We start from the raw sequence: 26,418 nt of genomic DNA, 5'->3' as shown, positions 1-26,418 counted from the left end.
ACACCAGGATACAAATTAAACTTGTAGAAAAATAACACATGAACTATCGAAATAATTTGCAGTAGATGCTTCGTTAAACATAAATGTTTTGAATAAATTGTATATAGCCATTGCATCTGGTTTTTCCAAACACTCCTAGTATATGAGTTTTAAAAATAATCTCCGCCCATTTCGAGAAAGAAGTTATCATATTATAGGCATGAATGAGCTTAATATAATGAATTCAGTTTTAAATTTATTATAAGCAATTTTTCTAAAGAGTTATAAATCACTAGTTCTGATTCAAATAATTTTTTTACCAATGAGATATATACTGCTTGACAAATGCTAAGGAACAGTGTTATTTTCGTCATATCTAATAATGGACATCCTTTAAAGAAATGTAACTTGCCACATTTTTAGTAGACATCCTGAAGTATCTTTATAGTGCAAAATGAAGCTGATATTGTCTCATACCAATAAAAAGATAAGCAAAAGAAAAAAAAAAGTTGCTCCTTGCCACTATTGTAAACAGTTAAGAAAAGCACTCGATTCTGCTGAAAATAAGGACAGATGTGAGTTTGTCAGCTGATGCACACTTGACATTTGTTGTGCATGCTGTCCACTAAACTGTTGAGAAGTACTTGAGGATTTTGTCCCATTCATCCTTCATGGTGGTTTTGAGTTTCTGTATGGTTCAAGGATGTTTGTGTCTTAGAGCAATATGTCTGCCGAGTGCATCTCAGATCTTCTCAATGTAATTTAGGACTGGCGAATATGCAGGCCATGGTATGCTCTCAATATCTGGACTTGCTAGTGTGTCAGACATTTCATTTGTCCTATATGGGAGGGTATTGTCATTGATGAACATAAATTCTGGACCAACTGTGCCTCTGAAAAAACAGACATGATCCAGGAGAATGTCAGTGCAATACCACTTTGATTTTACTATACCTCCATTAAAAATATGAAACAGAGTTCTGCCATTATGCATGATACTTGAACACGCCATTATTCCTTGACCATAGCAATAAATTTCCTGGACATTCTGCTTCCGAGTTCCCTGCTCTTTCCACAGTAGCTAGTATCTAAAATCATTATAGATGCTGAAGCGTGATTTGTCAAAGAACATGACTTTCGACCACTGTTACTACTCCCAATGAATATGCTCGTAGCGGAATGCCTTTAGCAGACTTCCTTGCATATAAGCCATTATGTAATTGACGAGAAATAGTTCTTGCCGATTCACAAGTGCCAGTATTGTTATCAGTGCCCGAGTGGCACAGTGGTAAGATGCTCGTCTTCCACTATGAAGGTTGCTGTCAAGGTCCATGGGTTCGAATTCAGCCGAAAGAACATCAGAAAAAGTTTTTTTTCTATCGAACCTGGGGCGACCATCAGTAGCTGGCGCCTTCATTTCCCACCAAACTCCACTAGCTGGAAATTGTCATATGGCAATATATGACATTGGTGTGCGGTAAAGTAGTACTATTATCAAGATCTACGTCTATCCAACCAGGAGTGGAATTTCTGTTTCTTTTTTTCACTAGGCTGACATATTTATCTTCTTGAGGTGTGGTGATCCTCCCATGGCTTCCAGCACCCAGCAGACATATTTGCTTAAAGACGTAACCCTCTTCAAACCATATAGGAACTCAAAATTGTGTTAACGAATGAATGGGATAAAATCCCTTAAGCTCTCCACAATAATTTGGTGGATAACCAAATTATTGTGAAAAATGTGCATCAGTGGCCAAGGAGGTCACACTTTATACTGACAAACTTCTGACAAACAAACTGTCTTTATTTCCAGCAGAATTGACTGCTTTTCGTATCTGTTTATGATTGTTGTAAGGAGCATCTTTTTTTCTTTTGCTCATCTTTTTTTTTGCCATGTGATGATATGCTTCATTTTTAATGATAAAGATACTTTAGGATGTCTACTAAAAATGTGAAAAATGGTTCATTTCTTTGAAGAATGTCTACCATTAGGCAAAGTGAAAAATAACTGTTCCTTAACATTTGTCAAGCAGTGTAAATTGTTAAAATAGCAGTTTTCTGCATTCTTTTATTTACAGAATGAATGTTTATCGATTGAGGATGCTTCAGAAAAAATAGATAAAGATGTGAACAAACTTTTGAACTCAATTAAAGAGGAATATTCTTTGAAGTTGAAAGAAGACCAACACTTACGTAAAATAAGGCTTTCTGTCACACAAAGCAAGTTGGAAAAAATAATTTCTACTTTGACTACTAAAATGGATCATAGATCGGAATTCTACCATTCCTGTCAAGTACATTTAGATTGGGCTAAAAAAACTGATGAAGAAATGAAGCAAAGTCTAAGATTACCAATGAAAGAATCCTTCGATTATTTTGATAAAGTAAGCAGTATTTATATGATCTCAATACCGTGTATATCAACTTCAATTATGAAGAAATCAAATTTCAGGTATCTCAAATTAGTGCTACCGTTTTGAAATGGTGTCAACTTCCCAAATGCACAAATTACTTATAAATTTCTCAGAATAATGCTTACTAATACTAAGCTGAACATGTACCTCATCCATATTCCTCTATAGAATTATAACAAATGGGTACATGTCGAAATGCGCATGTGTGTGTTGTGAGCCTAAATGTGAAGTTTATTTCTGAGACATGCTTGTTATTTGTTACTTATAGAATGCTACCATCTGTCTTCTGAATTCGAATAGGTTATTTTTTGTTTGTAGTATCATGCGTGAATATTTTAAATGTTGTAGGCCTGATTGTTTTCGTTGGGGAGACTGTTTAAATGGTGAATCATCTCGCATTTGCGTCTTGAAATTGGAAAACCAAAGAGGAATGCCAACTGGAGGGCAGTGGGGGGAGCTTTGTGTGTTATTTGCATTTATAATGTAGCTATGAAATTGATTGAAAATCTTGGAAATAATTTTTTTCAGGAAATGAGGATTCTGATTGTAAATAAATTATCAAGTTTGACAGAAATGCAATCAATCTATGAAAAACTCATTCATACAAATGATAGTGAAGATCAGGAAAAAATGTCACAAACATTTGCAACAGTGCAAAGGTCCTATGAAGATTTACTGAGATCTCTTGATAACAGGTATAGTGCTCTGCTTGGAAAGAAAATTAACTAAAAACCACTAATAACTCAAGATTTTTTTTTAATTTTCTAGAATTGTGTGAATTTACCACTCTTGTTATAATTACTATTTTTTAATATTGTTGTTTAACATTACTTAGGCTAACAAAACTACAGAATCTGATAAACATGGAGGGAGATCTAGATCAGAGCATCAAGATGCTGTCACAATTCCTGAATGAAAAAGAAAATTTTTTCCTTTCCCCTTTGAGGTGCCAGCAATTCACTATGGAAGAAATTGACAGACGTATTACAGAAACTCAAGTAATATGTGTAGCCATGGCATTTTAAATGCTAACTTTATTGCATAATAAATTGATATTCTTATGTTACGTTGTTAAAAAAAAACAACTAAGAATGAAACTTTATCTATACATACTAGTTAGGCTTGTTTTAAATATTTACTTCTAATCTGTGTTTCTACTTTCTGAATATCCAGGAGGTACAAGAGTCTATGGATTCACAACAAGAAATGGTGGAACAGATGAAAACTCATTTGCATTCATTGATAAGCCATACTGAAGCTTTTGTTTTTGAAGTTGAAAGAGATGCTGTTAGTCGAATATGTGAAAACTTATTCAGCCGATGGGCTCAGGTGAAAGCACTATGCATAGAATATTTGATAAGGTAAATTTTGTTTTACATTTATTTTATTACAAAGATTTCTTCTTTTCCTTTTTTTCATCAATGAAATTTATTGATTAGTTTATGGATTTAGATTTCATTCATTTTCATTGAAATTCATTCTTTATTTTAATGAAATTTAGAAATAAAGTGTAAATATAGCTAATTTTCAAAACTTTTCAGCAAGTTTGTAAATGTAAATGTTTATTTCATTTGAATTTTTTTTTCAGTCTGCGTGAAACACGTTCTGAGTGGGGGAAAATCCTGCGTATGGTAAATGAACTTGAAGTGTTGTTGAATGAGAGGGAAGAGAAATTTCATTTGTTCCATTCTCTTGAAATCAGCTCTGATACTGACTGCAGAAGCCAATTGGATTTGATTAATAATGTAAGCTGTGCATTAAACGATAAGTTATTTTCATTTTAAGTTTAAATTTTGTGTCTAAGCTTATAATTCTTTTTTTATAATACATTAATAAGTATAGTGTAATGCATACTCATTAGCTTCGAACTTTAGTAAGCAATTCATTTAAAATATATATATATTCTCGGAAATATATGCAGAAATGTATAAAGCTAATGCGTTGTCAATACTCACCTTTCTGAATTTCTCGTTTCTATCACAATGCTAATATACTAAAAGTTCGAAACTTCTGTATTAAGACTGAAAATACAATAACTACTTAAGTCAGTGGTTCTCAAACTTTTGTCACCCACGGCTCCCTTACCTGATTCATGGTTAATACGCAGTTATCCAGAATAGTTTGGTAGATATTTTCCTATACTTTTATGTAGAACCACTTCAAAAAGCATAAATAGGCACACAAATCAATATCTCCAGCCGACCGTGAGTCCCTAGGAGCTGTGATGCATACATTGAGAAACACAGACTTAAGCAAGTCATACTTATCCAGCTGTGCAAAACACAATTAAATTACTTCATTAAATTTTTATACTATGCAATCTACAGGGTGTCCCATAAATTTGTAAATAGTTTGAAAACTCATAAAAATTGAAGAAAATTGAAGAAAAGGAAATGGTAAATTTGAATGGAGTTTAAAAAAATAAATTTTACACAAGGAGAGATTTTTTTTTTTGTGCAAAGAAAAAATTAATTCAAATTTTGTCGACACAAAAAAAGAAACCTTTTCATTCCCAAACCTTTCTTCCATCTCTTCTGTGTCCAGAACATCTATAAAGCTTCGACCTGTGATTTGTGGCTGAAGTAAAACAACAACACCAATAGTGCTTCATCCACTAACGTCAACATCACAGTGAAAACCTTATGTAAGTGCCAGTAACAGGAAAATGAAAGTTACAGAAATGAGCTGTTAATTATACAACCTGCATTTCATATGACTCTGATTTGTAAACAAATGATCAAGAAAATCAATATAACAATTCAGTATACATTTAGGGAGTGTTTTCAAGGGAGCATTGTGCTTGAAGAATTTGACTTAAAATTAGCACTTATTTAAGTGATTTTCTCTCCACTAAGGTGGTAGCTGCAATAATTATTTAGATTTTTTCTAAGTAATGTACGGAAATGTGAAAACTGTAAAAAGCTATCCAATAAACCAATTTGTCTTTTTATTTTCATTATCCCATTCTAGAGGTCCAACTAAGTGATAGTTTAATTGTATGTGTCTAATTGATTTTCATCTGATTATTCCCATATTTTCATTTCAATTTAAAGGAGCTTATGAATACAATTCAAGAAGACCAGTACAAAATTGACATACTTCAAAAGCGTTGCAGTTCGATTGCATCAAAGCACTGGATTGGTGAGAATGAGCAGTTGGAAAATCAGGCAGATGAAATTATAGCTAGGTGGAATTCTCACTGTAAATCTGTTAATGGTTGTGTCATTCATATGAATGATGTAATTAGAAGATTTGAAGATTTCATTTCCAGTGAATCCATTCTTGTGAAATTTTCAAGTGAGTTCGAAAACAAATTAAACGCATTGGCTAAAGGGAAAGGTTTTTCGAAAAACAAACATCAAGTGATAGAGGTAAGAACATTTTCTCTTCGTCAGGAAAAGAATTTTTATATTCAAACAAAAGTAATTTGTGAAGCCTATATGAAATTAATCATTATATGAAAATTATGATTGACATATTTTGATATCCCATATTACCAGTTTCATGAGCATAATCTGCAGATGATAATTTTTGGCTGAAATCGGTTGGCTGTGGTTTTCCAACTTCAAGGCGTGAATGCCAGTGGGTCTCCCATTTGAAAAAGTCTCTCAGCTGAGAGCAGGCAGGTCCACAACATAGTACTCAAATACCATGAAAATTCAAACATTTATAAGGTTCACTTCAAAATATGGAAGTTAGATGGCAGCACCAACAATAATATGAAACAAGTACAATTTTGGCAAATATAAATGCATTGGGGGGTCACACATACAACTCAGAACACACATTTCAGCATGTACCAATTCGTTAGAAATTCCACAGAGGAATGTGTACAAGGTGCGTGCATAGTTAAATAGTAGTGAATGAGAATTCGACTATTTTAAGAAAAATTGTCAGAATATAATCTGCATATGCAAGTTTCATTCATCAATCCTAATTAATGAAAGGGGGTTATTGGTCATGTTTCTGTGGAAAAAATACTCATTTTTCAATTGGCATCTATATGCTATCCATAGATCTTTGGAGAATTAATTTTTTAATACTTATTTCTATTCCAAGCTTTCAGAAAAAAAAGCTGCAGATAATATGCTGTGGTATATAATCCACACCAAGAAATTCCTATTTTTTTTTTAAAGTATAATTCACAAATTATACACAGGAAAATATGGTAGTTGGTTTTTATCTATAATAATGATAAACTTTGTCACTTAATTTTTCTTTCTAATTTTCGGGGACTTCAGTATTAATCATGAAGAGGGTGCTACTTTAAGCAATTCATGCAAGGGTTAATTTGACAAATGGCTTTATGTAAGTTCAAGAAGAAATATGAAAACCTTTGTATGTAGGGACGTACGTAGAATCCATCTTTGGAGGGCGGCACAAAGGCGTAGGGGGGGGGGTGCAAAAATTTTCTTCCTGGGAAATTCAGTGACCACCTTTCAAAAAACATTTAAATTAATGGAAATTGGTTGATATTGCATAAAAGGGCGTTTTCTTTCGATATTTCACAGAAATTTTAATTTTTGATCTGCTTGGGGGCACAGCACCCCCTGTGTACGTCTCTGCTTGTATGAATAACATCATCTTCATATACGTCGCCATCTGATGGCCAATGTCATATATAATAGGTCAAAATGAGCTGTTAGCTAAGTTAGGTCTGACTGTCCATTGTACACACACACACACAATCTCATTCAGCATATATATATGCTCTGAGGAAAGAAAATTTTTCCTTGCTTCTGTAGCATAGTGGTCTAGTGCAGTGGTTCTCAACCTAAGGGGGCCATGAATGAAAATTATGTGAAAGGGGAGTCACAAAAGGTAGTTAGGGGCCACGGAGAGCTGTGTAAAAAAATCAGCTGTGAAGAAATAAGGCGTTCACATGAAGTACAGTGGGAAAAAATGTGAATACTTTTGGAATCCAGAAGAGTCCCCATAGAACCTGCCAGACCAAACACTACCCGGGCTCTGTCCCTTCAGGAATGTAAGCCTTTTATTCGTGTGGGTTGAATTGTGCTATCCTCCACCTCGGAAGAAAGAATCTCATTGAACTCTAGCCCAGTGTAATATGTCAGGAGGGGCGATTTATTGTGTAAGTTTATTGAATCTTCCCGTATCTTATGAAACAGACCAATGAGGCCATGAGTGAAAATTATGTAAAAGGGGAGTCACAAAAGGTAGTTAGGGGGGGGGGCCACAGAGACCTGTATGATCACCCCTTTCTGGATTCGCTTTCCAAATCAACCTTTATAAATATATATTTAATTTTTGTTCATTATAAATTTTTAATTTTGACTGAATTCAGTTTAATAAGTTAAAAAAATTTTGCTCCTGGATGAAGGGAGGTGGGCTGGATAAGACCACGAGAAGAAAATGTGGTCCAAAGGTGGGGGGGGGGGCATGAGCTACAAAAGTTTAAGAAACACTGGTCTAGTGTACTCACTCAGCTTGTGAGGGACCAATGATTTGATTCCACCCAGGCAGTTAACTTTTCTTTCCTCAATTCATCTTTGCATAAAGCTAGTTGTCAAAAAACCCTTGTACTTTAATATTAATGTTCATTTTATTTCCACATATTCATTTTTCAAGCAGTGAAAAATTTTGATTGAAGAATTCAGACTTTTTTTAACTTTAATATACTTTTAATGAAAATTTTCTAATTCTTATTGTTAAATTTCATTGCAGGATTTGCAGGAAACTATTTCTGAATTTAAGAAGATGCGTGATGATTTTAAAAAATCATTTGAACATTTGGAAAGCTATTCAGGGTCTCATCAAGAAAGATTTGAAAATGTTTTGAAAATTTCAAAAGATTTGCAAGAAAAAATGGAGGTAATCTTGACATATGCATAGTGGAACAATAATTTAATGAATAAAACTGTCTATTCCCCCCCCCCACTTCATTTATTTATGTTAAGTATGTTTCATATGAGTAGTTTTATATTTTCATAATTTTTTAATTCAAATTTATTACCTTGCAGATTCATATAGGAAATAGACTTTCAGATTCTGAAGGAGAAGAAAGTTTCTCTATGATTTATATGTCAAAAAATGAGCAAATAACTGAACAAAATTTAATAAGTCCACAAGATAACAAGACAAAAAATGAAAAAAGTATGCAAGTAGCCTCAAAGAATGGCGGAAAGAGGAAAGTTCCTTTCCAAGACAATCAAAGAGAGACTGAGAAAGCTAATACATCTACTGCAGAATCAAAGTATTGTGCAGAAAATCCTGATGAATCAGAGATGAACAAACAATCAGATCATTTAGATAGTTGTAGTGAGATTTTAATGAATCAAAGTTCACTATCTTCAGAAGGGTCTCAAGAAAGGCTTGATAGCAACAATGATGGTGGTGAATCAAAAATTTCAGACAATGACAAACATAACACTATGGGTGAAAAAGAAGAGAAACAGGTTCCAGAGCAGTCACATCAATCTGGAAAAAAAGGGAAGACTTGTAGAAACAGCGGTAGAAAGAGGGGATCAACTGATAAAACATCTATAAATATGAACGATTCCTCCGAAGTACTAATCAGCAAATCAAGCACAAATGTTAATGAATGTGATATACCATCAAGTTCTCGTAATTTGGAAAATTTTTCAGTTGAAGACAAACAAGGGAACACTGAAGTTGATGAGCTATTGCCACCAACCAAGAAAGCTGAACATTTAGGAAACAACCTGAGAATCACAAATGCTGCCAATGCAGATCATAAAGAACTGGTTGCTAAGCAAGTAGCTGGCAGTGAAGAAAAGATTTCAGTTATAGACTATGAGTCAGTCAAAAGTAAAGAAATGAAGTATGCTGCAAATATACCCGAGTCTTTAGAAAATGTAATTGATGAAACTGATGCTGAAACAAATGTCAGATTTACTAAAAATCTTTTGAATGAGGGGCAGATTAGTGAAGGCGAACTAGAATTTACAGCAGAATGCAGTAAAGAAAGTAGAAATGATAACACTCAGAAGCAGGAAAGTTCAGCAACTTTGTATGAAATTCACAGAAAAGTAAACGTTGTTGAAAATGATTATTTCTCTGACAATTTTAAAAGCATACCCAATGAAAGTGATGAAGAAAGAAATGCCAAAACTCCCAAAATATTTTCAAATCATGAACAGGTTAGTGAAGAAAATGGAAAAAGATTAGAAAAATCCACAGGGGAATGCAGCAAGGAAAATAAAAATGGAAACGCACAGATACAGGCAATTTCAGCACTGTCACATGAAACTCACAATGAAAATGTGAGTAAAACTCACACAACTGATGAAACTCACATGATAAACATTGTTGACAATGAATATTTCTGTCGTCAGAAAATTGAATATGAAAACATTGTAAAACAAGGCTCAAAGATGGGAAATGGATCTTCAACATCACCAAAAAAACAGCTTCTTCGCATTGCTGATAATCAAAGCCAAAATGATGATGATGATTCTGAGCAAAACAATAAAGCAAAACAAGGTAATATTTTAAGGATTTTAAAAGTTATTAATTTTTTCCCAGCTAAATATTTGTCTTTTTTCATAAAACAATAAACATGCCTTCTCCCCCACAAAAAATGTTGAAATGATCGCACATAGTTTTTGTGCATTAAGTCATGAAATTTGAAATTAAACCTCTAAAACTCTGCTAGGTTTCATGATTGATATTGAAACAAGAATGATAAGTATCTCAAAATAGTGTACATCATATAAGTCTACACTAGCGGTTATCAATCAAACTTCTGAAACTGAAGACTCCCTCACACACACTAGCTTTCATATAATTTTGATTCACTTCACGGACATATATATTGTATAAAAGGACATATATATTGGTCTTTTTGCCAATAAAATGAAAGCTGCAGATCCTTTGTACCAATAATATAGAGATATTTTATTGGTCAAAGAGTCTGCCGCGTGCTGTGGTGGTCCAGTGATGGACTCGCATCACGAGGACCCAGGTTTGAACCCCGCCATAGCCACTGTGGTGATCGCCTGAAGTTGGTTTTCTGTGGTTCCCACCTTCAAAGCATAAATACAGGCTGATCTCACCTTTAAAAAGCCTCGCCATAGAGAGCAACAAGCCTACAATGGTACAGTCATTACACTTCACTCATAGTTTGAAATATAGATGGCAGCACTATAACAATCATTACACAGCTGCAAACTTCACATTAGGTTCACGACACATACACTCACAACTTCCAGCATGGCCCAGGTCTTCTTTGACTCTCTACCTGTTAAAATCTCTTCAATGAAATAGAGCAGTGGGCCATGATCTGGTAAGGAGGAGGTCGAAGAGTCTGTAGCTTTCATTTTATTCGCAAAAAGGATCAGTGACTTTCATTTTACTAGTGCAATGAGTCTGTAGGATGCTAAAGATTGAGAACCTCTGTTTTAAAATATGGAAGCCAGATGTCAGCACCACTAAAACATGAAATGTGCGCAACTCTGACTACATAAATACGTTAGGATCACACAATGCACTTCCAACACATGTTCCAGCATGCACCAATTCATTATAAATTCTGTAGAGGAATTTTTATGAGGTGCGTGTACTTGTAATTAGAGATAAGACTGGAAAAGAAAACCAGACAGATCACAGTACTTTTTACCATATAACATACCATTGAAACCCTTAATTTTTGCTGTTTTTAAAAGTTGACTATACTTATTTACTTGTCAAAAATAATATGAAAAAATCTTTCAGGTGGATATCAAGATCTTGATATAAAGTCCTGTTCAATACAAGATGAAGACCATAGAACACTGGAATTAGCAATTGAAGAAACAAAAGAAAGACTGGAATTGATTGAACAAGTGCTTCAAGCAGCGACTCCTCCAGGGATTGAAGGTGGTGTTCCAGTTGATGATTATGTAAGAAACTTTTTCTTCGTTTTTCATATTTTTCTTGAGAATTTAGACCTATTTTATTAGACCTACATTATTTGGTATAATAATTTTTAACAATTAAAAATATATAACATTATTTTTATTTAGTCACTTCTGTTGGCTTCCTGCAAGTCTAGCATACACCTTCTTAAACATCTCAGTACAGTATTCATGGCAAACAGATGCGATTCAGTTGTTCATCAGGAAGCAGAAGGTATTTGTGCATTTCTATTTTCTGTGTCAAATGTTTTAATAAATTTATGCATAGCAATATTGGTCTATGTCTAATCAGTATTCGTAAGTTTAAAGAGAATTCAACAAACTAGTCTGTAGCCAAGGAGATTTACAAAAAATCCATGTCACACAATTCACCAATAGGAAAATTCACTGCCCATTAATTCACGGTCAGAAAAATCACCACTGGGAAAATTCATGTCAAAAGTTCATCACCAGAGAGTTAGTGACCAAGTGATTGAGCAAATGATTAAATGTGTGAGCAAATTAGTGACAGAATTAGTGACCGAATAAGTTGATGAATGCACTAGCAAATAAGCTAGTGAGTAACCTTGTGAATGACCAAGTGAGTTACAATATGAGTGACGGAGTGAGTAAATGATTGATTAAGTGACTGAGAGAGTGTGGGATTGAATGACAAAGTGAATGGGTGACTTTCGAATGAATGAGCAATTAAGTGAATGATCATATGAGTGATCACTTGCTTACCTGCTCACTAATTTCGTCATTTGTGCACCGATTCACTCACCTGCTCATTCACCAACTTCCTCCCTTGCTTACCCATTCACTCGACCATTTTTTCACCTACTTACTCACTCAGCCATTTTTTCACCTACTCACTCACTCTACCATTTTTTCACCTACTCACTCACTTGATCAATCACTCACTGGCTCATTCACTAATTATCAATTTGTTGATGAATTGTTTGTTTGTAAATTGCCATGTCAGTGGATTTTCCTTTCGATAAATTGTTTTGCAGTGAATTATTAGTTGGGAATTTTTGGGCAATGAATTCTTGACGAGGAATTTTCTGCCACTGTAACCAAGGGTGGTATAGTTTCTTTTCTTTTAAAAAATTATAAATTGAAATAACCAAAAGGTCATGGGCCCCACATCCTAGAGTAGGACCCTAGGCTGGAATATTTTGCTGGCTCCCCGACCAGACTTTCACGGGCCCCTTTATGATGGATTTATAGCGGGAAAAATAATGAAAATCGTCCCGGGCCCCAGGGCTGGAGTCAGCCCACCCCTTGTGAAGGCCATGCAAAAGGTCTATCATACGTAAAGTCAAGCTCACCATCAAATCTGTTAATTGTTAATTCAGCTGCCACTCCCTCCCCCATTAACACTTTATAGCTATAATATTGCTAACAATTACCTTGATAATTGTACTGTTGTTCTACATACAGCACAATAAAAAAAACAGTGGCACCCTAGTAGAATAAAGGTTTTATGATTTTATTTCCTCAATGACCCTGGCCCCCTTTCTTAGAAAAGATATGTTTGTTTCGCTTCCTGGCTAAGCCAATCCATAGGATTCCATGCTGTATCTGCAGCTTCTACAAACCCCTGATTCATTCCATCGCCGTTCCTCTAGAGGGCGATATATCCCACTTTTTGAAAATTACTGGTCCAAGTTTCAACTTTAACAACCCATAGTGCTCTCATTACTTGTTGCTGTTAACCAGTTTGGTGCAATGTGAAGCATTTAGCACATTGTTTTAGTGACCTTAACTTTTTAAATGAATTAAAGAAAAGTACTTCTCGGATAACCCGAAACTCTATTAATTGAGGCTTTGATAAAATCGCTGTCCTACTGTATGGGGGGGGGGGGGGGTATACATGAAAATATCCATTGCAAATAGTCAGGTTATCTCTAAGGTCATTGGAAACTACCAAGGTTGATAATCTTGGCTGATAGCAAAGGAATTGTTTCAAATTATCAGTTAGTATAAAATACAGTTTTTACTTTCTAGTATCAGCATTCTGCTTGTTTCATTAACCACTGGGAGAGCAATAGTTCATCTTTTTTTCCCATGCCTAAATTTCAAGACTCGCACACTTACCTTAAAGCCACGCCATAGCTTTATCACTGGAATTTAATTTTTAGGATATATTTCATATAAATTCTTAATGATACAGTCAAACTTGGCTATAACGACATCGCCGCTGTGGTGGTCGAGTGGTCATAGTGACGGACTCGCATCGCGAGGATCCGGGTTTGAACCCCACGGGCGCCACAGTAGTGGTCAGCTGAAGTTGGTTTTCTGTGGTTTCCAACTTCAAGGCGCGAATGCGAGCCGATCTCCCCGCTAAAAAGTCTCGCCACAGAAAGCAACAGGCCTACAACGTAACAAATATGCAATCATTACACTTCACTCACAATTTGAAGTATATATGGCAGCACTGAAATATCAAGCCCAACATAAGCTACACACTCAGACTGTTAGGTGCACTCACTTTGTTCCAGACTCTGCCACGAAGCTGGGCTGGAAGAGATCTCGGCAATGGGATAAGTCTGGTGGCAGAGCCGCTGGCGTTCATTCAGGCTATAACGACATCAAAGATTCCAAAAACTTTTAGCATTATAATCGAGATTAACATTTTCAATAGTTTTCAACCTTTTTTTGACAAAAAATATAATCAGAGTCAATCAAATACTTTGCATGACAATTTTTTTTTTCTGTGAGATTAGGGTGACTATATTTCATCAAGAAAACCAAATGTCAATGAAATCACTAAATATTGTTAATAATAAACCCTTGGCGAGAAAAACAATGATACAGCAAGTTTGCTAAAATGTATTACACAGATAAAAAGGAAATGTGGCAAACATGCGAGATGAACATTCATAGTCATATTCCTTTTTATAAAATTTATAAATTATACTAATTACCTGCATTCCTGATTCTAGTATATATTCGGGATTAAAGCGAGCTTTAAAAAGTCGCCTATGAATGATGGTTATTTATTTGTTGGTGGCTTTTTAATATTCTTGGGCAAAGTTTATCTAAAGCAAGCTTTTTAAAAAAACTGGATATTTTTTGTAAAAAAAAAGTTGGAAAGGACAAAATACAGAAATGCTTTGTATAGTGGTCACGTCAATGAAAAAGTCAGAACATCAAACATGTGACAAATCATCCTTTTAACTTTAGTTATAAATAGAACAACAGACGAACATTCTCTGAATGTGATCAGCTCTAATCTTAAGAATTTCTTAGGAAACATCATTGAAACTGAAACAAAAGCAATAAAAAAAATTGTTGTTATATCCGAGGTGATTTCTTTTCATTCACATTATGAGCAAGAATGATTAACATTGTAACATTGTCCATGGGAATCGGTCCTCACTGCCAATTGTTGATGTTACAGCAGAGTTGTCATTACTACTGAGGTCATTATAGCCAAGTTTGACTTTATTTTTCTCAAATGGCTGCTTTTGCATATATTTTTATGCAATTACAAAAGTTTGAAAACCGTATAAAAATTCATAAATGTAAATTCTGCTTGAAGGAGGATTAAAACTTCCTACGAAATACATTTTTGGCAAAAAAAAAATTGTTTTTTTTTCCTCAAAAACTAAACAATGCTTTTAAATTACTGAATTTACAACATCTGACAAGCAATTGACAGTTTGCCTGCCAAATTTCTGTCTTTTCCATACAGTAATTAAATGTGTGTGTTTTCAATATGACATTCAAACAGATGTTATGCATCGATGGGAAGCAGTTGAAGAAGTCGCCACTCAAAAACATAACAGAGCAAAATCAAACTTGGAAGTTTGGAATCAATTCCTGAGTGACTTGGAAGAAGCTCAATTATGGCTTAGTGAGAAGCCAAAAGAAAACGTTGATCTCAAAGATGCAATGAACAGCTTTAAGAAGCTAAAAACTATCAAAAGAGACTATAAAGTAAGCAAAACATTTTTTACCATTCAATCTTTTTTTCTATTTTTTAACAAACTTATTATAAATTTAAAATTTTTTGTTTATTAAAATTGAAATATTGTGAATTTAACCTTTGAGGGACAGAAACAATGAAGCTGCTCACATTTATATTTGAAACTAGCTTTTACCCGCAACTTCGCTCACGTGTTTTTGGTAATCTGAAAACTACTTAGCAATGAGTACTGAGTGATATCTTCTATACCTATTAGGAGTAATGTGGTGACTCGTTGGGGAAATATCAATTCATTAGCACGTAAGAAACTCGGAGCATGGAGAGTTTATATCGATCCTGCTGATCCAACGAGCCTCTGCTTAAAATATGATCACGCCTGCAATGTTTATGATACATATGTTCTGCACCGGGCTGACAGGCAATTGGAAAACATCTGCAATGATAGTAAAACTGCAACATACAAGGACTAGGATTTTTATGAAATTAATTCACATCTCCCTTCGAAAAAATCGAGGAAACCTTGGCCATCATGGACCAAGGAAAAGCTGATCTGCTGTTGCAGTCATTCTCTATGGTATTTGTGAATGATAACGGAACAGTACATATTGATGATAGTATTGAAGAACTTTTGCCAGCACAGTTTCTTACCATGTTCACTCAGATCAAAATTTCTAAAATAATCACTCAAATGAAACCCAATTTAGCTCCTGGTCCTAACAGTTTAAATGCTAAATTTTATAAGATGTTGTGCTCAGGGATAACTGCTATCTTGTCACGAGTGCTTTCTACCTGCTTCGAGACCGGTCGTATGTCAAGTGTCCATGCAATTACCAATCCGATAGAAATGCAGACCTGAAAAAGACAAAGACCTACAAAAAGAAAGGCAGACCTGAATTGGCCGAAAATTATCGTGCAATATCTCTAACGAAAAGCTGTGGAAAATAATGTGCCTACTTACATAATCTACATTGGTTTCGAAAAGGCATTTGACAAAGTAAAAAGATCGGTATTATTGAGTAAACTTAACTATGTTGGTGTTCCCCCATATACCATCAGAGCTATCAGTGGTTTGCTGTCTGTTTACTGTCTGAAACAACTCAGCAGGTCCGTGTTGGAAGCTGTCTGTCGTGACCTGTGCAAGTTACAAATGGTATAATTCAAGGTTCCGTTGTCAGGCCTATACTTTTTTCGGTTTTCGTTCACAAGCTCCCATCTGCACTGGGTTCCATACAAGTTTCCATGCATGCAGATGATGTAAAATTTTAGACAAATATTCATGATTTCAACTCATGCTTCAACCTTCAGGTTGCTTGTGACGGTCTTTGCAGATGGTGTTAATCAAACAAACTTCTGATATTGGTCTCAAAAACTGTGGTTCTTAATCTTGGGCACAGCAACCTGGGCTGCCAGTACTCAATTGTTAATGTCTGTCTTCCATATCGGTCACTGAACACAGTGATCTCGGCATCCCCATAAATATCTCCTTTGAATTTTTCATGCCCTTACGGTGAAATCTCATCTCGTGCCAAGAGACTATTATATTTGATTTTTCATACATATCGCAAATCCAGCAATTTGACACTTATTCAGGCATTCAACACATTTGTAAGACCTATGCTAGAACATGCTTCACCTGTACGGTCCCCCCTTACCGAGTGGGAAATATCAAGATGCTTGAAGAGTCACAAAAAAGATTTACAAAGAACCTACTTGGTCTCTGTGAAAAATCCTATAGAGAAAGACTGGAACACCTGAATCAACACTCACTCAAATGGCGCTGACTCTTCCTTGATGTAGTACTGCTCTACAAAATACAGAGAGGACTAACATTCATAGCAGTCAATCCCCTCACTTACATCAACTCCACAATAAGAACCCATGAATTTATTATCAGAATTCTATTCTGCCAAAATAACACAAGATATCATAGTTTTTCACAGCACAGTCACACATGGAACTCATTACCTGGTGAGATTGTAATGAAGCCTTCAATTCACCAGTTTAAGGCCGCTTTAAAAAACCATGATCTGTCTCCCGATTTTCGATGCTATACTTTTTAATTTTTTATACTTATTTTTTATACATATATTTTTTCTTTTCCGAGGAATTTTCAGTTTTTAACATTTCTGAATCAGCTACTGTCACGTCATTGTGGTTTTAACTTTTCATTGTATTCTTTTACGTAATTTTACATACACTCTTTTAATAGTTGTGTGTATTTTATTTCACCAACAAGTATTTTATTTTTATTTCTTTTATTTTACTTCTTGTTTATTTTATTCCTTTGTATGTTTATTTGTTTATTTTTTGTGTGTGCCTTCACCCCCCCCCCCCATGTGATGTAAGTGCCACCCTGCATTCACAAATAATGTAAATAAATAAATAATTTTTCCTATACATAGGCATATTCACATACATAGGCGTACACAGAATTTTCTGGGGGGGAGGGGGGGAGGCTTCAATTTTTTTTTCTCCTGGGGGGGGGGGTTACGTTTTTCCTGCAAAATAACACTATAATCTGGGCTTGAGGGGGGGGTTAGAATTCCAAAAATCCCCCTTTGCGTATGCCAATGCCCCCATGACATTTGAACCCCTCAGGACCCCTTTGGGGAATGAATTTTCAGAAATCCCGTCTTAGTGGGTATCTACATTATAAAACATAATACTGACTAAATTTTATATTTATGGCATCAGCTTTTTCGGCTCAGTGATAATTGCTCCATATAACCTTGGAACCACGGGCGGAGATACTCCCCCCCAGCGTCAAAGGTGGAGTCGACTGATCTAATGTATATATGAATTGTCATCATCATCATCTTGCCCCCCCAGCAATAATGACCGTGCCCCCCCCCAGACTTCCAAGTCTATCTCCGCCTATGCTTTGAACCCCATTAGGGGGGGTCAAATTTCCAAAAAAATCCTTATTAGCTAGTCTTTACGTCATAAAATAAAACTACTGACAAAATTTCTTATTTGTAGCTACGAGGGTTTCGACTCAGCGATGATGAATCAGTCAGTCAAGGAATCAGTCAGGACACGTTATACTATATATAGATGAAAATACAGTAAACGAAAATAATAATAATGGTAAAGGAATTGAATTTGGAGAAACTAAAATAAAGAAAAATACAGGGCGTCCATAATTAAAAGACCCTATTTTAAAGTAGCCTACAGGCGAAACCAGTCATCAGAAAAGTGAGAAATTTTGTGGAGCATTTCATGAAAGGATGGGAATTTGTTTCAGGGGGAAAAAATTAGTTGCACATGTCACTACCAGAGGGTGTTTCACTTTGAATACCTGTAGTTTGATATGCCTGAAACATGTAAATTTATGTGATGTCACGCAGCAGTTATTATAAAATCTAGAAACATTTGCAAAGATCTTGTTTTTCTCAATGTGTTTGCTGCTCACAATGACGATAAGTTTACAAGATCATGCTTTCTTGGTCAAATTTTTCGCTTCAGGAGGTTTCGCTTCAGGTGGAAGAGGACAGAATTTCAAATTCTTGTGGTAGCACTAGTGTCAGGCTTGTATCACAGGCGTTGGATAGGCCATGTTCAACTGCCCATAAGATCAATATCATGCAGAATATCCTCTGATATTATCCGTACAAACTTTCACTTGTGCAGCGGTTGCTTCCACATGATTATGATGCTTGACTCCGGTTCTCACTGCAGTTTCTAGCTCACGTTGATGTTGATTCAGAATGGCCTTGGAATATCCTCTGGACAAATGAAGTGCATTTTCACTTGGATGGTGCAGTCAATACTCAAAACTGCCAAATTTGGAAGCAGAAAATTTGCACTATCTTAGAGGTTATTCACTAAAAGTGATGGTATGGTGTGTGGATTTACTGCATTATTTATTCTTGGTCCCTACTTCTAGGAGGAGTTACGTTCTACTGATCCAGTGGCATGTTCGATCACCGGGAAGCGATATGCATTGCTGTTACAGAATGAAACTGTATCGGCTCTGCAAGCACGTCACTGCCTTGCAGACACAATGTTTATGCAAGATGGTGGTCCTACATACATTGCAGTGTGCGTTAAGAATGTTCTTAAAACACATTTTACAGAAGAATGTGTTATCAGCTGGCACTTCCCTAATCTATGGCCTCCTCAGACCTTAATCCACATGATTTTTGGCTTTCGAAGCATTTGAAATGTCTGGTAAGTTATGACAATCCAAGAACTTTACCTGGCCTTAAAGGCAGCATTTCACACGTCATGTGCTGAACATTTCCCCATACACACTTTGTCAGTTGTGAAACATGCCATCTTGTGATTTCACATAGTATCTGAAAATGATGGCCATAATGTGGAACATGTTTTGTTGCAGTAACAATTGTAAAAGTGTTAACATTTGTTAAAACTGTAAACGTTTGCCTAAACATGTCATTTCTTAATGAAACACCCTCTGGTGGTGACATATGCAACTAATTTTTTCTCCATGAAACAAATACCTATCACTTCATGAAATCCTCCACAAAATTTCACAGTTTCTTTTAATGACTGGTTTCATCTGTAGGCTACTTTAAGATAGGATCTTTTAATTATGGATGCCTTGTATATTGAAAGAAAAAGAATAATATTTGAAAAATGATTGAAATAGATGTGCATCAACTACAAAACAAGGGTCGTCGTGTAATGAAAATTATTTGTTTTTCTTTGCAGGGAATATTCAGTGAAATGCAATTACAAAAGCAATTTGTTGAGAATTTGAACAAAACTGTTGAGAAGTTCAGTAATTCTCCAAGTTCTGAAGTTCCTGAAAAAATGAATTTACAAGTTCAGGTATGATGTTTATCTATCATGTTTTATTGTATTTTATGTATGTAAATATGTATACAGTGAAACCTATGTATAACAAAACTGTCTATAACGATAACCTGTCTATAACAATATTTTTTCTAGGTCCTTACAGTATATACTGTTATATGCAGTATGTACTATATATTGTTTATATAATAGAACCTTGCAGCCTCCATTAACCCAGTTTTTGGTTCCAAGTTACTTTTTATAAAGTAGTTTTAAAAATGGCATAAAAACACTTTACATCATGACAAACTGGTTCAACTACAGTGTGTTGCAAGAGCTTTACCCATTATGTAGAATAATCAGGTTTAGAAGATATTGAAAGACCATTTTTGATATCTTCTGAAGTTCATCAAAATGATCATTGTTCAAAATGCTGTAAATTGTAAATACAGTTCAGTACTTCACTGTACAGTAATTTTATACTGTATTCATTTGATATTTACAGTGATATACTTAAGAACCTCCAAAGATAGCTGTTACAGATAAGGGTGAAAAGTCAGGGCATCGATACCTCAAACAATGGCCTAATAGATGGAGAGTTGAATATATTTCAGTGTATAAGTGTAGAATATAATTCAGTGTAGTATTTTGAATATATTTCAAAATGTGTGTTATGTGTTCTCAACAAGTGCTGCGACCTATCTTTCGAATTTGGAAGCAACAAATCAGCAGGTTAATTTTGTTGGTCTGATTGTTCACATGGAAAAACTTTTTTAGTTGACGACTGTTTTCATTTCACCTCAAAGTTAGAAAATTAACTATTTTTTACAACTTTTTAGCAATTTGTTAAACAAACTCAACAAAATGCAATGAAAGGGAAGGGGGAGGGTTTCCTAAATGAATCAATATCCATGCTAGAATATGATATGTATGTTTTTGGAAATCACTGCTTAATATTTCACTTTTCAGGCTGTCAATAATCAGTGGAAAAGAGTGAGCGACCTTATGAAGTCTTGGCAGGCAACGCTCACGACTGCTGTGCTTAACAATCAAGAGTTTCCTGAAACAGTTAGAAAAATTGAAAATTTGCTCCGGGATGTTGACATCAAGATGAAGGAGTTGATTGACAGCGCTGAAAATTCAGATGATATTCCTGTGCAGTATTCAAAATTTAAAGTACGTTTTTTTTTTCAGTGACATTGAATGTTCTTTTTGTCATTTATGTCATTACACCTTTTTCTTTCTTTTTTCTCTTTGTGGACATATTATCTAAATGAAATAAGCAAATTAGCTGATTTGGTAAAACCTATGCATAGTTTATTTAGAGAACTTATTCTTTATAAACTATATTCTTTAAACTTGGCTTTTTCTTGTAAAAGAAAGAATTTCAATCATTGGTCTCGATGGATAGATGGTTCTCATCTCTGGGCTATGTGGGCCCCTTGCAGTCCCGAGCTATATTCAGAGGATGACAGGTTGAGAATAACTGGAAGGGAGCACCATGGCAAGAGTTCTTATGGACAACAGAGAGCTATAAAAAAAATGAGTTAAATAATATGAAGAAATAAAGCTTCTAAGTGAAATATAATGGGAGGAAAAGTGTTACTGGTTTAAAAATACTGCAACAACCCTGCATGGAAACCCAGCTTCTACAAGAGAGAACTACATATGCTCAGCTTTCTGCAGGGTGGGGGGGGGGGGTGAACTTATTTACAAAATTTTTCTCACTATACATTTACTCAAAAAATCAAATTATTAGAAAGGGTTTTGTACCTGGATGATTTCGGGGGGGGAATTACACAAAGACAATAGTATCCCGAATGGCAATATAAAGGTTAAGAAAAGGTCTAGATCAGTGGTTACAATCCTGGATGAGAGAAGTATAACATGGATGTAATAAAACAAGTGCATGGTTTAAATTTTAGATTTGAATATATTTGTTTAATATATTTCAGGAAGTAGAAGAAGAAATGAAGAGCATTTCCTCCGAATTAGTATTGATTGAACTGTTTGCAGAGTTTCTATATTCATCAGAGTTTGGTGAACCAGCTTCTAACACTGATGTCCATCATGTTAAAACTATCAAGAATAGGCTGAAGAAAGCTTCAATGAAAATAAAATCGCTTTCACAGTGTTTCTTAAAGTCATCCGAACTATCTGGTTTGAGGTCATATCATTATCATCAACGAAAGGTAAATTATATTTTCATTTACATGAAAAGTAAATTATATATTTTGAATAGTTTGTCCTTCATGGATATGTCAACCTAATTTATACAGCATAATTAAGAGGTGAGATGGATATCATCCGAGGATGATGTCACTCTCTGTTATACATACGAAGGTTTTAACAGCTGGCTGATGTGAAGATGTATTTAGGAAAGAGAGAAAATTCAACTGCCCTTGTGGGGAATCAAACCCACATCCTCTTACTTGCCGGATGAGCGCTCTAGACCACTAGTCTACAAAGGCAACAAATATCTCAATCTTTCCTTAGACCTTGTGTGCACTGAATAGTACCGTACATGGACGTTCTGACCAAATTCAGCAAAAGCTCACAATTGTTGACATTGAAACCAGATGGTATCTTATCTGAGGATGACGTCACTCTCCCCTATTTCTCCACTGTAGTGGTTTTAAACCATGTTAACCCTCAGTATGGGTAGTGGAGAGTGACATCATCCTCTGCTAAGTCGCCATCTAGTGGCAGTGTCAGAAATTGTGAGCTTTGGCCGGAATTTGGTCCAAACGTCAATGCACACAAGCTCTAAGGAATGATTGAGATATTTGTTGCCTTTGTATTCTAGTGGTCTAGAGAGCTCATCTGGCTATTGAGAAGACGTGGGTTTTTTCCCTGCAAGGGCAGTTAAATTTTCTCTCTTTCCTAAACACATCTTTGCATAATTCAGATGTTGAAAACTGTCGAGATGGATATCAATCTGAAAGCATACGTCACTTAACAGATTTGTTACATTTATCAGACATATGGAGTATAATTGAGAAAAATTCAGACTTTTATAACTCTGCTACAGAGAACGTACCTACAGAGAACAAACTACAGAATGGGTTCGTTTTGCTTATTGAGAACCCATCAACATGCTTATAATTGATTTAAAGATTAAATGATCTTACATCAGAGTGTTTCATGAATATCTCGTTCTCCTGCTCTGCAACTTACCCAAACCATTCGTGAAGTATCGAAAACACCAAACATTTTGTGTATTTTAAATTCTTATTTAAATTTTTCTTTCATGAATACTTTGGCTTACATACAGCAATTGACAAGTGTTTCCTGTGAAGTATCGAAAACACCAAACATTTTGTGTATTTTAAATTCTTATTTAAATTTTTCTTTCATGAATACTTTGGCTTACATACAGCAATTGACAAGTGTTTCCTGGAAAATGTTTTGTTGATTTTCTTTTTGTACTAGCTCAGAAATTTTTGAGGCAAATTATGAAATGATGGTTTCTCTCTGGAAAATAAATGTAAAAAACTTTAAATTTTTTCTCAACAACCAATATATAGGGTGCATTGGGAATCCCTTTTATTCTGGAATAAGTATGTAACTTTTTGTTGGAAAAAGTATCTAAATAACGAGTAGACCTCAGATATGTCATTCGTATTGTAAGGGGTTGTATATATATAATTATTAAAATAAAACACTTAACTGTTTATTTAGTCACCCTGTCTAAAAAACCTCACTTAGAGAAAAAAAATTTGGCCTTCCTCTCCTGAGCCCAACAAAGAAAAATAATCCATGTTTCTAAGTGCATTATTTGCTGAGGTATTTGAATTTAAAAAATTGATGAAAATAAGGAAAGAACAGCATATGAAGTGTGTAGAAGGGGCTTGTCCATTGGTCTATGCTGTCCTTTCCCTCATTTTCAGCTTGTTTAAAATTCAAATGTCTCAGCGAATATTGTAATTCATGGAATTTTTGAATTTTTTTTTTTTTTTGGCCTCAGGAGAGACAAGGCAACAACTTTCTATTTGTGTTTTTAGGACAGATGTTAATAAAAAGTTAATCTTCTTTTTTAATTTTAGTAACTACATACAATCCTTTGCAATATAAATTATGTATGTGAGATCTACATGTTATTTGAGTATGTTTTCCAATCGGGAGTATACTGCTAGGATCAACGATTCATGAGTTATTACAGGATAAAGAGACTTTCCTATGCCACCCTGTACGTTTCTTTAGAAACATATTCACTTCCTTTATTATGATTTCATATACAAAATCTGAATAATAAAAAATTGGATCTTGTGTCTTGTGATTAAGTTATTACGATTTCCTCATAAAAATGACCAAAATTATTATTGAATCTCTCAATAGCACCAACATGGTGTTTAATTAATGAAATATATTTTATGAGAAAGTGATATTTACCTCTAAAAATTATTTATATTTTTCTTGTAGCACTCATTTAGAGGACAAGAAATTTCACATGACGATAGACGGGCTTCATCAAGGTGGGTGATATATGAGTTATTCAAATTAGTCCTACAAAAACCTATTACTGCATATAAAATTTACAGAAAAGCTCTCAATTTATGAACATGATCTATTCTGAACATTTCTCCATAGTCTCTCATTCTATCTTTAATGCAAATAAATATTCACTTGACAAAATAATTTATTCAGTTAATTTATGAACACTTTTTGCCAAATTTTTCCGAAATCAATTCAAGATTTGTTCAGAATACTGTCTCTACTTCTGGTAGCCATACTATAGGCCAGAGTATATCTCTATGTCTTTTATCATTAGATTTTTAGATTTTATATGGAAATGTAGTCTGGGTAGATATACCTTTTTCTTTAATCTTCAATTACAATTCACACGCAAGTTGCTCAAAATAATAAATTCATGTTGTTGTTTTTTTTTTTTTGTGTGTGTGCAGTTCTCCAGAAAGAGATGAAAATGTGGATACAACCATGAACAGGTGCTGTCATTACCTGATGCGTGTGATAAGAACTTCATTCCCAATTCAAGCACTTTTGTTATTACTTTTGGGAGCAGCTGCACTCCTTCCAGCTACAGATGATGGAGTAACATGCCAACTAACAAATAACTTTGCTCGTTCACTCGAGACGATGTTGCATTATCCTGATGGTCCCCCACCCGTGTAATTGTTTCCCCATCCTATCGATGATACTTTCGTCTTTTTATACATTTTAAAAAAATGGACACGAATATCATGTGTGATATGGCTTTTTTTTAAAATAAATTTCATTTAAAATTCAGATATTCAAAAATCAATGCAAATTTATTTCTTTTTTTGCAGAGTTTATGTTTTGAGAAATAAATGTTTAACAATCAATTATTGTTGCAATCTGAATCTAATTAATGAGAAATATATGTGAGAGGCACATAATGAAAGTCTCTGGTTTTTACTTCATTTTTTAATTTTTTTTTACGTTTGTGTGATTGTATTGCAGAACAAATTTTGTTGTTTATATCTCTGCATTTTATTGAAAATAATGTGCAATGATTGCATCTCTTACGCTTTAGAAGAATGACCTGTGATTTTTCATAATTTTCAATGTTAAAATGAAAATGTATTTAATAAGTTGATAATGGAAAAAAAACAATGTTCCAACTTAAATGTAAAACCATGTGATCTTCCTTATATTAGACAGATTTTTTTTTTCTTCCATGTAGCTCCTACTAGTCAGTTTTGTTGATTATATCAAATTTTGTTAAGATTTTATGAGGGTGAGGTTTTTTTTGTTGAAACATTATTATTAGTTCATGCATTTAATGTTTTGTCATTGTTCTGAGAATCAAGTGCCTAAAGAAATATATTGCCATGTATAATGCCTTAGTAGTTGTCCATTTCTGCATGTATTTTCTATTTTTAAAAAAATGAATTCCAAAATCAAGTATTTTGTTTGTCACTACTAGATTATGGAAATGAGACGTTTGTATAGTGATAAATAATATACGAGTATATGCTTGTAGAAAAAAAAAATGAAAGTCAATAAATGTTGTTGTTTTTATGTCTGCCTTCTTGCTGCTTTTTTATCTTCATGTTAATGAACCCTGAATCATATTAACTAAATTCTAGTTTATCTGCAGCTGAGTTTGGACACATGTGATCAGGGCCAGATTTCTGCAAGGGACCCAGGGCCCTGATTATTTTGGGGCACCTAAGTTTTAAACAACCTACATTTATGGGATAGCTGCTGCGTTTTGTAGTATGGGCCCTTGAAGTGATTCAGAAATCAAAATTTCCTAATGAAGCACAGCCGAACACCTATATGTCTAAAACATTTCCAATAATAGACTGATTTAATATACAGTAGGGCTAGACACAAATTGAGCTTTGTACAGCCAAGCTTTGGTACAACATGAGTGAGATCACCTGATATGAGAAAAAAATACCATGTTACAAAATATTGATAACACATGCCACAAAAAAATAACAGGAAAATCTAAATTTATAACAGTTTCATTGAATAAGGGGCCGTT

The 26,418-nt window shown here is 34.5% G+C and overlaps 1 protein-coding gene across 3 annotated transcripts in view; it reads left to right on the top strand.

The window, feature by feature from the left end:
* Positions 1-25,946, top strand: part of Msp300 (Muscle-specific protein 300 kDa) — a 326,596-nt gene extending 300,650 nt beyond the window's left edge. For all 3 annotated transcript variants that reach the window (XM_089245642.1, XM_089245623.1, XM_089245633.1), the window contains 16 exons: positions 2,058-2,363; positions 2,922-3,088; positions 3,229-3,391; positions 3,567-3,754; positions 3,982-4,138; positions 5,447-5,764; positions 8,079-8,225; positions 8,375-9,857; positions 11,088-11,254; positions 11,378-11,483; positions 14,991-15,196; positions 19,860-19,979; positions 20,913-21,119; positions 21,899-22,135; positions 24,366-24,418; positions 24,848-25,946. In XM_089245642.1, the coding sequence (XP_089101768.1) occupies positions 2,058-2,363; positions 2,922-3,088; positions 3,229-3,391; positions 3,567-3,754; positions 3,982-4,138; positions 5,447-5,764; positions 8,079-8,225; positions 8,375-9,857; positions 11,088-11,254; positions 11,378-11,483; positions 14,991-15,196; positions 19,860-19,979; positions 20,913-21,119; positions 21,899-22,135; positions 24,366-24,418; positions 24,848-25,076 (4,254 nt within the window). In that variant the 3' untranslated portion in view covers positions 25,077-25,946. The remainder of the gene's footprint in view (positions 1-2,057; positions 2,364-2,921; positions 3,089-3,228; positions 3,392-3,566; positions 3,755-3,981; positions 4,139-5,446; positions 5,765-8,078; positions 8,226-8,374; positions 9,858-11,087; positions 11,255-11,377; positions 11,484-14,990; positions 15,197-19,859; positions 19,980-20,912; positions 21,120-21,898; positions 22,136-24,365; positions 24,419-24,847) is intronic.
* The last annotated feature ends 472 nt before the right edge of the window (positions 25,947-26,418 follow it).

This window comes from Pholcus phalangioides, unplaced genomic scaffold, assembly GCF_987345545.1.
Source record: "Pholcus phalangioides strain wild (caught in Gottingen) unplaced genomic scaffold, Ppha-v1.0 ptg000003l_1, whole genome shotgun sequence".
NCBI classification, from domain to species: Eukaryota; Metazoa; Arthropoda; class Arachnida; order Araneae; family Pholcidae; genus Pholcus; species Pholcus phalangioides.
This window is presented reverse-complemented; position numbering and strand designations above follow the sequence as displayed.